The 14018-nt window shown below is 35.7% G+C and overlaps 1 protein-coding gene across 1 annotated transcript in view; it reads left to right on the top strand.

The window, feature by feature from the left end:
• Positions 1 to 13843, top strand: part of CAND1 (cullin associated and neddylation dissociated 1) — a 48241-nt gene extending 34398 nt beyond the window's left edge. Inside the window, exons 12-15 of the mRNA XM_003405185.4 lie at positions 2378 to 2547; positions 3566 to 3730; positions 5642 to 5749; positions 6721 to 13843. Coding sequence (XP_003405233.1) covers positions 2378 to 2547; positions 3566 to 3730; positions 5642 to 5749; positions 6721 to 6945 — 668 coding nt within the window. The 3' untranslated portion in view covers positions 6946 to 13843. The remainder of the gene's footprint in view (positions 1 to 2377; positions 2548 to 3565; positions 3731 to 5641; positions 5750 to 6720) is intronic.
• The last annotated feature ends 175 nt before the right edge of the window (positions 13844 to 14018 follow it).

Genomic DNA, 14018 nt, shown 5'->3' with positions numbered 1-14018 from the left:
TGATAGAGTTATTGTCAAGAAACTCTTAATTTTAGTAACAGAAACTATCAAGTTGTTAATTAAAATGCTTATGAGTCCAATAATTGTTTCATTAAAAAGACAATTGATAGTTATAAATTTAATAAACTACCTTTGCCTATGTCCTGTCATCCCTTACTTTGAAATTGTTACCAGATGATCTTGCAAATAACTAATTACCGAATACATTCAGATGTCTTTAATGAACTCTATATCTTATTTTTGGGACCTACATTCTAGAATCGTCAAGTGATGGAAGGGTCCTTATAGGCCATTTAGTCCAGCCCTTCACCCCATTTGACTCTCTGCTATACCTTTTCTTATGATAGGTTGTCTGCCTACTTTAAGTGACCTATCCATTGTGTGACAGTTCTAATTTTTAGGTGATTGTTTTTCTTTATGGGAACATAACTTCTCTGCATATCTTCCCTCTCACTTCCGTTCCATTCTTGTAATTCAGAATTAAATTGCTTTCTTTTTAACATCACAGCTTTTCAACAATTTGGAGATAAGAGTCATGTTCTATCTTCATCCTCAATCATCCTTTTTTGACCTAAGTGTTCCTGGTTTTCTTATCTGTTCCTCATTTGACATTGTTTCCAAAGCCCTTTCCCCTCATCACCTTCATTCTGAATCCTTATAAGCCCTGGTTTCTCAGTTCTTCATTCTATGTGTGAAATGTACCAAGAACAGGCCTATTTCTAGAGTAGGCCTGTCTCCATTTTGTGAAGACGGATATGTGATCTTACCAACATTGAGGTCCCTTTAGTCTTGGTAGTATAAATTACATTTTTTACTCGTTGTGTAAACTATTGTTAAAAAGCTTTCCAACATCCTATACTTTATATTCTCTTTTTAAAAAATATAAATGCAAATCTTTACATGTATTACCACCCACTGGTGTCAAGTAGAACTCGATATAGGACAGAGTGGAACTGCCCCATAGGGTTTCTAAGCAGCGGCTGGTAGATTCGACCTGCCAACCTTTTGGTTAACAGCTGAGCTCTTAACCACTTGTGCTACCAGGCATGTGGTTATTCTAATCTATTTCACAGTTTTTGACTAAACATCAGCACTATTTAGGCAGGTTTTTAAAAATTGACATTCTGGGACTAATGAATTGAGGACCACTGATCCTAGTCTGTGTCACCATTTTGTCCATAATAAGAGCAATATTTGAGATGCTTTACTGAAAACAGATATATACACTATTCTAATTCTTCTTCTAATCTACCAGCCTAGTGATTCTGTGCAAAGGGGTAAAGAGTATCTCCTAAACGTTGTTTTTTGTTTTTTTTTTTTTAAATCTGATCTGAACTTCTGTGGGTGTCAGCACTGAGTTTACGAATCTACAGTGTGCAGTACCTTATTTTCCACTCATTTTTAAAAATTGCTGTTGTGTTACACTCAAGTTTTCTGGCACCTCTCCTTTTTCTACCCAGGTATTCTAAAATGTTGCTGATGGTAGTGTTGAGATCACGTAACAATAAAAAATAGGTACATGTGCATACTTCTGTGTACCAGAAACTGTGTTCAGCAGTATATGCTATTTATTCTATCCAGCAGCCCTAAAGGTTTATAATCCTCATTTAGAGACTGGAAACAGGCTTTTGCTTAAAGCAACTTGCCCCAAATCATACAGTTAAGAACAGTTGGAATGACCATCTGTGTGACTCCAAGGATCTCAGCACTGTAGTATCTTCCCCATCCTTGGGAGAGCACGTAGGCTTAAATCTGTTTGTAAAATAGCTAGATGTGCTCTTTGACTTTTTGTTTTATGTTAGGTTTTCTCTTTCTCCTTTTATATTCTAGTTATGAATTCATGTATTTGTTGTTAAAGGTGGAAGTAAAATAGAACTTTTGGAGAGGCATATTTGCTTCATTATCTGATAAATGATCTGCTTAATAGTATCCTGTCTGTCATCACCTTGTTCATCTTATTTTGAACTTAGTTTTAAAAATTCTTTTTTGTTGTTTTTAGACAACTAATTTTGAATTCTATGGAAAATCATTCAAGTTGTTAGTCTTTTGTATCTACTGACGCTGTCACTTCTCTATGTAACTTATCTCTATAAAGTGTCTAAGTAATACTGGGGAACTTTAGGGGCTTTTGCTCCATGCCCTTTGCATTATGAATGGTGAGAGTAGGTTATCAATGAAAATCTACCCAGCCTCAGAAGTGATAGTTTCCCTACTGCCAAAAGAAAGAAATATCATGGGTTCACTTAGTATTTCATTGGGTTCTTCCATGACTTTCGTTCAAGAAATAAAATACCAACAATAATAAACTATCAATTAAGGAAAAAAAAATGCATATTGTATTTTAAGACTACAGTAATTGTGTTGTTTCTAATTTTAGGTGATTTCCTAAAAACATTGGAAGACCCAGATTTGAATGTGAGAAGAGTAGCCTTGGTCACATTCAATTCAGCAGCGCATAACAAGCCATCGTTAATAAGGGATCTTTTAGATACTGTTCTTCCCCATCTGTACAATGAAACAAAAGTTAGAAAGGAGCTTATAAGAGAGGTAAGTTAGTTAGATTACACTGTTTATCTAAGCATATCTTTTACTTTTTAAAATTTTTATTGTTAAATAAATATTACATAAAAATGCCATGTTAATTACATTCATAATTGTGTAACCATCACCACTCTGTATTTCCAAATCTTTTTCATCACCTCAAAGAGAAACTCTGTACCCATTAAGCAGTCATTCCCCATTCTCTTTTCTCTTAACCCCTGGAAACCTTTATTCTACTTTCTCTATGAATTTGGAAACCCTGGTGGCCTAGTGGTTAAATGCTATGGCTGTTAACCAAGAGGTTGGCAGTTCGAATCCTCCAGGCACTCCTTGGAAACTCTGTGGGGCAGCTCTACTCTGTCCTCTAGGGTCACTATTAGTCGGAATCCACTCGACAGCAGGGTTTTTTTGTTTTTTTTTTTTCCTCTATGAATTTGCCTATTCTGGATATTTCATATAAATGAAATCATATATTTGTCTTTTTGTGTCTGACTTATTTTACTTAGCATAATGTTTTTTTCAAGGTTCTGGCTTATTTTACTTAGCATAATGTTTTTTTCAAGGTTTGTCCATGTTGTAACATGAATGAGAACTTCATTTCTGACGGCTAAATAATCCATTGTATGTATATACCGCATTTTATTTGTTCATTTATCTTTGATGGATACTTGAATTGTTTCTACCCTTTGGCTGTTGTGAATAATGCTGCAGTGAACATTGGTGTACAAGTATCTGTGTCCCTCGTTTCAAGTTTTTGGTATATACCTAGGAGTGGAATTTCTGGGTTATACGGTAGTGGGTTTTTTTATGGTAATTTTATATTTAATTGTTTTCTATAGTAACCAGACCGTTTTACATTCCCACCAGCAATGCTCGAAATTCAGTTCCTCCACATTTTCGCCAACACTTACTTTTTTCTTTTCAAGATTAGCTATCTTAGTGGGTATGAAGTGTTACCTCATTGTGGTCTTGGTTTGCATTTTGTCTTTTAAGTATATACACACGTTCTTTCTTGTTTTAACAGGTAGAAATGGGTCCATTTAAGCATACAGTTGATGACGGCCTAGATATTAGAAAGGCAGCTTTTGAGTGTATGTATACACTTCTAGACAGTTGTCTTGATAGACTAGATATCTTTGAATTTCTAAATCATGTTGAAGATGGTTTGAAGGACCATTATGATATTAAGGTAAGAATTTTGTGTCTATTTATAGAATGTTTTAAAAGAATACTTTGCCTTTCTATAGTGACTTCGACCTCTTAAAGTTTACTTACATGTAAGTGAGAAAAAGCAGTGGTTAAGAGTTTGGCTCCTAACCAAAAGGTCAGCAGTTGAATCCACCAGCCACTCCTTGGAAACCCTACGGAGCAGTTCTGCACTGTCTGTAGGGTCGCTGTGAGTAGGAATAAACTTAACGGCAGCAGGTTATCATGATTTTAGTTAAGTATGTTGTAAACTATAATGTTTAAAGGTAATAACCAGTTGCTGTTGAGTCTGTTCCTACTCATGGCAACCCCATATGTGTTAGAGTGGAACTGTGCTCCATAGCACCTTCAGTGGCTGTGACCTTTTAGAGTAGATTGCTGGAACGCCAGTCAGGCAGCCTATAAAGGTAATAGTGTAGCAAGGTAACATCAGATGACCTACAGGAAAAATCTAAAATGCTTTTCATCAGAGGAAATCAAGTCTAAGTGGATGGAAAATTCTAAGAAATTCTCTGTGCTGGCTTGATTAGTGAGTAGTCCTCTTGCTCCTTCCCCTTAAAGGAAGAGCCCAGATGTTTTTTGCTGTTCAAAGTATAAATTTGTGACCTTTTTGGTCTGTCTCAATAGTGGATCATGGAGACCTGATGGCACAATGGTTAAGAGCTCAGCTGCTAACCAAAGGGTGGGCAATTCTCATCCACGAGCCACTCCTTGGAAACCCTGTGGAGCAGTTCTCCTCCATCTTGTAGGGTCGCTATGAGTTGGAATCGACTCAAGGGCAACAGTTTTTGTTTTGTTTGTTTGTTTTTTAATATTGGATTATAGTAACTACGCATGGAGGTTTGTCTTAGTTCCCCAGCATGTCTTGGTAATTCTCTTGGACGGTTTTTGGAGCTAGTCTGATGAATGATAACTACATGTGTGTTATTTACTTAAATAAGTGGTTTTTCTTTTCCAATGCAATATACTGGGTTTAATATCAAGAGTTTTGTTAAAGGCCAACATGAAGAACTATCTTCAGATATGCACAACAGGCTCTGTAGAAGTGCCTGGAGCAAGTCATACCACTTCCTAGATTTAGAACGTGAACTTTGCTCATAACTGCTTTATTTTTCTTTTTGTTTATGCCCCTTTTAAATGTGAACAGTATGAGGGTGATATGAAAAATAAAAAACAGATACATTGTATCTCTCTCATCTACTCTTCCATTTAGGGCTTTTGGCTGAACAGGGCACAAGTTGTAGTTGAGCGGTAATTCAGCCATACTAGCAAAACTCCAATTCCTATGTTTCCGTATGTAGTGGTGACGTGACCTTCCTAGAATTTAATGAGGAGAGCGCAAAAAGAAGTTAACAGGATAATTCTATGAATTTATAGTCCAAGAGAAAAATGATTACAGGTTATTGGGTTTTATATGGATTAATCTGAATAACCAGTCATTTCTTTTAGGAAAACCTAAGTCAATAAAAAACTTATTATAAAGCTTTTCTTCTAATTCAGATTTTCAACCCTGATACACATGAGAATTTACACAAGGGGGGTTTTAAAAAATAAACTGTGGCCTTGTCCTGATGGGTTAAATAAAAATCTCTCAGGATGAGGCTAAGGAATAGGTAAGTGTCTGAAGCTCCCCTGGGTGATTCTAATGTATAGCCAAGATTGAGAACCACTTTTCCAGCTCTTTACTCAAGGACCACATTATAGATGAGGTCTCTCTAGCACTTATGCCTCAAGTTCCTTGAATCATCTGTGTGATTCAGAATGGTGATTACATTAAAGTGAAGCTTTAGCATGCATGCTAATCATTTTCCTTCTAAAAGGTTTGTCAGAATTTGGATTTTGTCTTCAGAAAATAATGCAAAGTCTAAATTTTGTCCTTTTTTATTCTTAATAGATGCTAACATTTTTAATGTTGGTAAGACTCTCTACCCTTTGTCCAAGTGCAGTATTGCAGAGATTGGACCGACTTGTTGAGCCATTACGTGCCACGTGTACAACTAAGGTAATTATTGCTAGATCAGCATCAACTTTGGTGTATTCAGGATTCCCAGTGAATCCGTACTGTAGTTTTCCAGGCTTAATCATACTAACACCTTTTGTAGGAGTTGGTTTTAAAAGTTAACCTGTTCACTGTGGATGTTTTATAAAACAGCACTGTTAAATACTGTAACAATATGGCATATATCTTGAAGCACTGATGGGAAATAAAGTGTGATAGAGTCACAAAAGAAGAAGTGTTTAATTCTGGTTAGGGGTGGCAGAATCATAGAAGGCTTTATATGTGGATGATGACATTTGAAATAGACTTTGGAAAAAATTAGAAATTTTTTTTTTTTTTAGACTGCAAAAAGTACAAAGGGCTTTTCGTATAAGAATAATTACACATATATAAAGGTACACAAATGTGAATGATGTGTTTGAGGAATACTGAATAAACAGGTTGGCTAAAGGAGTCATTTCTTGGTGAGAGCCAAAGTAGGGCTTGTTAAACAGATAAGGCTCTGTGGTCCTACTCTGTGTTTCAACCATGATGAGCTCTAGATTTTTGGTTTTTATTGGAAACCCTGGCGGTGTAGTGGTTAACTGCTACGGCTGCTAACCAAAAGGTCGGCAGTTCAAGTCCACCAGGCGCTCCTTGGAAACTCTATGGGGCAGTTCTGCTCTGCCCTATAGGGTTGCTGTGAGTTGGAATCGACTCGACAGCAGTGGGTTTTTATAGGAGAGCTTTGTGTAAAATATTCCTTTAAAAGAAAAAGAAAGCTATTTTTTTTTTTTTTAAAAAAAAAAAGTTTTTTAAAACAACTATCCTTATTTTTTTTTTAATTTTTTATCCTTAGGATATAATATGCCTTTTGGACCTACAATAGAGTTGCTTTGCTTTGTGTATGATTCAGAAATTTTTATGTGATTCCGTTTTGTTCTTACAAGAGTTGTCTTTTATAGCATGTAATCTAAATTTACTCAATTTTACAGGTAAAGGCAAACTCAGTAAAGCAGGAGTTTGAAAAGCAAGATGAACTAAAGCGATCTGCCATGAGAGCAGTAGCAGCACTGCTAACCATTCCAGAAGCAGAGAAGAGTCCACTGATGAGTGAATTCCAGTCACAGATCAGTTCTAACCCTGAGCTGGCGGCCATCTTTGAAAGTATCCAAAAAGATTCATCATCCACTAATTTGGAATCGATGGACACCAGTTAAATGTTTGTTGAACATGGGGACCGTTACATTGACCATGTGATGCACTGAATTGACAGGTTAATCATAAGACATGGAAAGAGGAGTGTCTAAAGGCTTCAAAATGTTTTACTTTTTTTTCCCTCATGGAGACAGTTCGACTTTCTTCCATTGTTGCTTTTGTAGCATTTATTTGAGAAATATGTATTTCCATAATCCAGAGGTTGTAAAACCACTAATGTTTTAGTGGTTAGGACATTTAAAATGGAAACTAAAAGTTAAGGTTTATGGAATGTGGAGATAGGGTCCAGTATCAATTTACCCTGTAATGTTTAGGATTAAAATGTTAAAATTTTGTGACCATGAATTTCTTTCTTTTATAAATTTTCTCTTATTTAAAAATCAAACAAAAATTCCACAAGACAAAAAACCATGTTTCTTTTTCTTGTATAACTTTTGTTTCGGCAACATAAATTGATTATTAGCTGGCAGGCAAGAATATCCATGTAAGATTTGTTACATTTCAGAGAGTTTGGCAGTTTAAAGAAGATAATAAGGTATCAATTTTAAAGTACAGGATTAATAATTAATATCCCTGTTGCGCACACTAATTTTGCATGAGCAAGTTTATAAATATATATTGTCTGTAAAGCAGCATGTGCAGATTATTCATAATACAAAAGTTAAAATAAGTATTACTGTATTAGTGCAATTTTCAGATATTTATTTTTGCACAGAAAACATATCTGGAGAGAGAAAGAGGAGTAAATTTTTGAAACTTTGGTTTTCTTAATGCCAGTGTGAATTTGCAGATGTTTTCAGCAAATCAAGTCACAATAACAATTTGCCACTTTTTTCTATTACAAATTTTCTTACACATTTAAAATTTGGATATTTAAGTACTCAGTTTTTCTCAGTTACCCATTTGTGTGTGTGTATTTCCACCTAGAAGTTCTTAAAACTAGATTCTTCTTTCATTCTCTTTGGATCTCTTTATTCCTTATCTAAGGATATAAACACTGCGTGTGCTTTTGAATTTTAATTTTAGGAAAATTCTGAAGCCCAGCTGTCACAGGTTTGTTAACTGATAATGGTATTTTCTTTTAGTTGAGTTAGATTTTTCTTGTCTCTTGTAGAGCTAATTTACATACCGTATTTGGTAAGTGTTGACTACTTTTCTTGATTAAGGGATCTGTGCTGGGGGGATTCAAGGCTTTGCAGTACCTTATATTGTAGTTAAAGTTTTATTTTAATATAGCTTTTGGTGAGCTCATTTCACACTGTAGCCTCTTCAAATTTGTGGTGCTCCTGTAACAGTAAGAACTAACTTCTGAAAATAAAAGACATCTAATGCTGTGCAAACAGTTTACATGTACTGAAGGAGGCAGTGGTTAAATGACCAATTTTACGCAATCAGATATTTGAAAACTGCACCTTTATTTTTTGAAACTGTGAATTAGAAATAATTTTCCTGCTGTATTATCTGCTTTAACATTTGGATGTGCAGTAATTTTAATTGATAACGCAATGTGGTTATTAGATTAACAACTTGATTTGGAATGTTCAGATGATGATGCGTAAGGCATTGCTACCAGTAAGGATTTCGGCTAGTACGTTGACATGGAACCTTCCATGAAGTTGGTGCCGTTTCAGAGTGTGGCAGGTGATAATCTTATACCATAATTTGCATAGAGTTGTAATCAAAATTTATTTTGAAATGTTAGTATATATTATGTACTATGCATATAATGTGGTATAGATATTGTGGATATATTTAAGTATTTGGTTACATGGTTTCACAATAAATTACAATACCGCAGGCTCTAGGACCGAATAGGAGATTGACATGCATATGTTGTGTGAATGTCTTAGTTAATTGCCCAAAGTTAAATCCAAATACTTTTCATGTACTGGATTTCTCTTTAGTTTTATTTATTTTTTAACAAGACGCATTTTTTTTTTCTGAGTCTTACAAGCCAGCTTATTTTTCCAATATAGCCGAAATTTTATCTTTTAATATAAAAACGATGTTTTCTAGAAGTGAATATGGTTTTAGCATGTATGTACCCATGTATACACATAAATAGCCAAATTAGTAACAGAAAGGAATGCTCAGATTTTAAATGCTGAGTCTTTCTGATTAACTCATTACTTCTAGTGGTGATATTGCCCTGGGGTGGAAGTAGCCAGTCATTCTGCTTACTGGTATTTTATAGGTATGATTAAGAAGCTCCACTTAGTGATTCTCCACATGTAGGTTCCTCAGATGAGCTAAATTTAACAGTAAAAAAACTAGCTGTTTGCTGATTTTCGTAATGACTTTAAGATAGTTAGATCTACCTTGATTTCTTTTAAAAGAAAGTTCAATATGGGGTTGAGTTTTGAGGTTAGGTTAGTTTATGAAACTAAGGCAGAAAGGAAGTTGGTGTGGCAGGAACTAACCTAAAAGTTTATTTGTACTTGAGTATTATAGTACTGAATGATAATTTTTTAAATGATGTTTATGTATTTCATTAATGATATTTGGAAGTGGAACCATCAACCATCAGGAATACGGAAGGTCTTAAAAGATTGGGATATGACAACTTTCTTCAAATGTTTGAGCATTTACATAGTTTTTGTGTAACCATAATTAAACAAATCAGTCATTTTTTTCCCTACTCTTTTGCCAGGCAAGTGGTGAAGAAACAGCATAAGGGCATCTCTACTTAATTCTGGAGCATGTTCTGATATCTTCATATCTAACCCAGTCTCAGACATTTGAAAGTGATTATATAGTCATGATTAAAGTTTGAAATGATGACGAAATGGGCAGAATCCTCAGGCATTGAAAAATTAAGTTAACTGAAGTTGATGAGTAAGCATTGTAAGCTGTGTTTGGCCACATGACAAGGTATATAATAATACTTAGCAATGAAAAAGTTCAAGTGACGCTTTCTGTTCACATTAAATTTTAGTACAAATCTAAATTGATAAAATTGCCAGTCTCTAGATACTACGCTTAGTAAATATTTTGATATTTATTAAAGAGCTTCAAAAGTTCAAGTAAAATTCGGGTTCTATCTGTATCTTAAATTGAATCCTAAATTTTCAAAACACTGCCTCACCAGATTCATACCTCTTTTTAAAATCTTCTTAAATGGAATCTTGGCAATACAGTAATAGTTCGTTTACTGTTTGGACAAAGAATATTCTGGTCTTAACTGATTTTTCTAGTTAATTAAAATTCCTTCAATATTTTTGTGAAAAAAATGGGACACCGTAGAAGTATTTGGTGGCAGACTGCCAAAAGCTCACCTGATAAAGTAGCTTTTCTTAAGAAAGATGCAAAATGAAATCACATATTTTCCCTCTGCAAAACAGTAAGTTGCTTATTTTTTGATTAATACTAGAAAAGCAAGATTTTTGAACACCTGCACTGTAGTTTAGATTAAGATTTTTCAGCAACACATTTTGGCTCTTTGCCATCCAGAAAGTTAACTTTAAAATGGGGTTTGGTTTTCATAGGGTATCATAAAAGCCAACTTTGATTAAAACTACCGAGGTGGAAATGTCTATAACTTCACTTTGTTTGACCCCGAAATAGCAGTGTGTGTCAGGTTTCAAAATGTTTTTCAGTAGGTGGATTCCTGTTCTTGGAGTCTTGGTAACTTGACCTCCTTATACCTTTTAATTCTGATCCCAAATGATTGTCAGCGATGATTTTGGCAAATTGTTTTGCTGAGGTCTTAGAAGAGGAAAAGCTTTATATTCTTTGAACTGAAATTCTTGCCAGATTAGGGAGTTTTGCAATTATTTAGCAGTTATCAGTAACAAAGATTGATTGATACACATTGAGTGATGTTACCATAGAATGTGCTGCCAAAAAATCTAAAGAATTCTCCTCCAGAACTGGTTAATTGTACACCATGACAGGCCCACATTTTAACAGTCTATACTTTGAACCACTGACCTTTTGGTTCTCAGCCGAGCGCTTTAACCACTGTACCACCAGGGCTCCTATAACTCTGTTACTCTGAACTATTCTGTTTTATAAATACTTCTCTTTAAACTTGATAAACCCAACAGTTTACTTAGCCAAGTGCAGCTAAATGGTGTGTGGCTAGTTTGCTATAATCTTAGTCTAATATTTTAAAAAGACCTGCAAGTGTGTATTTGTTTGGAATCATTACCATTCCTGAACTAAGCTGGACTTTTCTAAAAGGCATGGAAATAAACTCCTGGTTCCATATTTTAGAAATAAAATCCATGATTTCCTCTGGAATTTATACTCTCAATAGGAAAAAATGCACGTTCATCATTTTACATCAGGGTTTCTCAATCTCTACTATTGACATTTTAGACTGGATAGTTCTTTGTTATGAGGGGTTGTCCTGTGCATTGTACGACATTAGCAGCATCCTTGGCCTCTACCCACTAGATATCAGTAGTACCACACACACACACACCCCCCCCAGCTGTGACAACCAAAAATGTCTCCAGACATTGGGGCAAGAGGAAGGGCAAAATTGTCCCAGTTGAGAGCCACTGTTTCAGAGAAAGTTTTTTCCTCTTATTTCTAGCAATTTTAACCAACTGAGATTCTATACATGTATTTCTTTGGAGAAAAAAGATAAACAGAAAACTTATTTACAAAGTCAAGAAATTTTCAGCCATTCTTAAGTGTCAAGTTTTCATCTTCCTAATGAAATTTCAGTACTGCTTTTAATCAACCCATTTTCTTAAACAGATTAGAACTTCATGATTTAGTGAAAATAGATTTCCACTGATTTCAATGAATTTAAATCCCATAGCAGTGTTTTTCACCACTATAAAATGTTTTCTGCTTCACAGAAATGTTTGAAGCAGATTGAGTGTTTTGGAATTGATATTCTATATACAAAGGTTAGAGAAGACCGAGTAAATGGGTTTTCAAAACTACTAATTTACATTCTCTTCATAAGAACAGTTTGTCCAGTGATCCACTTTTTTGAACTGCTTGTTTCCCAATATAGGCAATATTCTGTTTAGCTGAGATATTTAAAGATGTGCCAAGTAATGATATTTTGTATATAATTCCCAAACAATATATATTTGAAAACAACTGCAGCAGGTTTTTGCCATTTTAGTAGGATTAGTTCATGATTGGAGACGTGTTTTCCGAGTCTTGATATCCACCTAGGGAATTTTAAAGACACTGATGGTGGTATGCAAATGTCAGGAGAACAACACAGATTGCCTAGTCTTTGACACAAGACCATTCAGTGGTTTTTCAAGCTTCTGAGCCATTTCTTTCCCGTTTGGCAGAATTGTCATAAGCCAGGGTAAGTTAGTGCCTTTTATATAGCTATTGAACTATTAGTGAGGCTTACTGGTCAGGAATTGAAGTAAACCCTGAATGTTTAAAAATGTTTAGTTTGGGAATATCATGACGTATTCTCAGAAATTTTCTTTGTGGCTGAAAATCATCTGTAGCCTTAGAATCTGTTTAAAAGCTTTAGAAATGTGTTCCAGTGTCGATTTTCCTCTAACATACAATCAAGCAAAAGTTTGAAGACATGAGTGGCTGCCCAGATGTGAACACCATTGCTTATCTGAGTACTGTCAACAGCCGCTGCTCACAGGTCTCTACAGATCAAGATGTACAAAAATCTGGCAGAATTGGAACCAAAAGAATTTATTTATTTATTTTTTACCATGCCTACATTCCCATAGTGGACTATCAAAGCAGGGATGAATTATCCAATAGGCAAGGTAAGCTTGGTGCTTAACTTGCTTACCAGATATCTATAGTAAACACTTGGACATTTTTCCACCACATCCAAGATTGTGCTTCTAGGTATTGCAGGCATCTGTCTCTCCCAACCCCACAGCAATTTCCTACAGAATCGAAGCATCAAACTTAGAATCCCTGATGTGTGGATGACCCAGTAAGGTAAGCACGGGCTTGCTTGTGCCTACTAATAGTGAACAATTTAACATGGGTTTCTGCACATCAAAAACCTGTGTTCACGATTGGAGACATGTTTAATGTGAAATCCATGAGCACTATGGCTGTAGTTTAGTGAGAATAGAAAGGGCAGCTTATAGGGGGCCTTGTAAACAGTTTGGATTTAATTTCAGGGATGATGGTAAGCCATATGTGCTATCAAGATGTTTCCGACTCCTAGTGACACTATAGGACAGAGCAGAACTACCCGATAGGGTTACCTCACCATTGTTGTGTAGTCAGTAATGACTCAGTGACCCAATAGGACAGGGTAGAACTGCCCCATAGGGTTTCCAAGGAGTGGCTGGTGGATTTAAACTGCCTATCTTTCAGTTAGCAGCCAAGCACTTAGCCACTGTGCTACCAGGGCTCCACCCTGTAGGGTTAGAAAGGCTTAAAAACGGAGTGATGTGATCAGGTTTGTACTTTGGAAAGACGACTCTAGCCACAGTTTAGAGAATGGATTGGAAGGAAGGAAGGCAAGACACTGCTGATGAATTAAGACATTATTGGGATAATACAGGTGACAGAGTGGTAAACTAAGCCAGTGTAGTTTTGGAGTGAAAGGGTGTTTGAGATAAAAATGACCAGACTTAGCAACTGACTGGATGTTGGAAATATATATATATATATCCAATTATACTGCAATTTTTACACCCAGTTCCCAGAATAGGTGGTTTGTAGAATTCCAGCTACAATTTTTTTTTCTTATTCTACACGTCCACTGTTAAGTAGCATAGGGAGTCTGCTTCCTGTCTCTGGAGCCCAGGATGACCAAGCCACCATTTGGAATGTTGTCAACTGCTGTGGCAGAGAGAAAGTAGTGAATCACATCTAGCTTTTAGTGCTTTCGCCTGACAGTGACACACACCACTTCAGATCACATTTTGGTGGCCAAGAAAGTCATGCGGTCATACCAAAGAGCTGAATACTTAGTTACAATGTGTTGGTGAGGATACTAAGCTTGCAGTTGAGCTGGAGAGTGATTCTTTTTTATCAGGGGTCAGGGGTGGGTAGAGTGGAGGGGTTATGTCACATTGCACACCACCACAAATGACTCAAAATGAGATGTTCCTATTCTCACAAATTCTCTCCAGCCAACCTCCCTACTGCCCCTTCCAAAGTAACA

This window comes from Loxodonta africana, chromosome 4, assembly GCF_030014295.1.
Source record: "Loxodonta africana isolate mLoxAfr1 chromosome 4, mLoxAfr1.hap2, whole genome shotgun sequence".
Lineage (NCBI taxonomy): Eukaryota > Metazoa > Chordata > Mammalia > Proboscidea > Elephantidae > Loxodonta > Loxodonta africana.
Note: the sequence above shows the minus strand (reverse complement) of the source record. Positions and strands in the feature narration are given on the sequence as shown.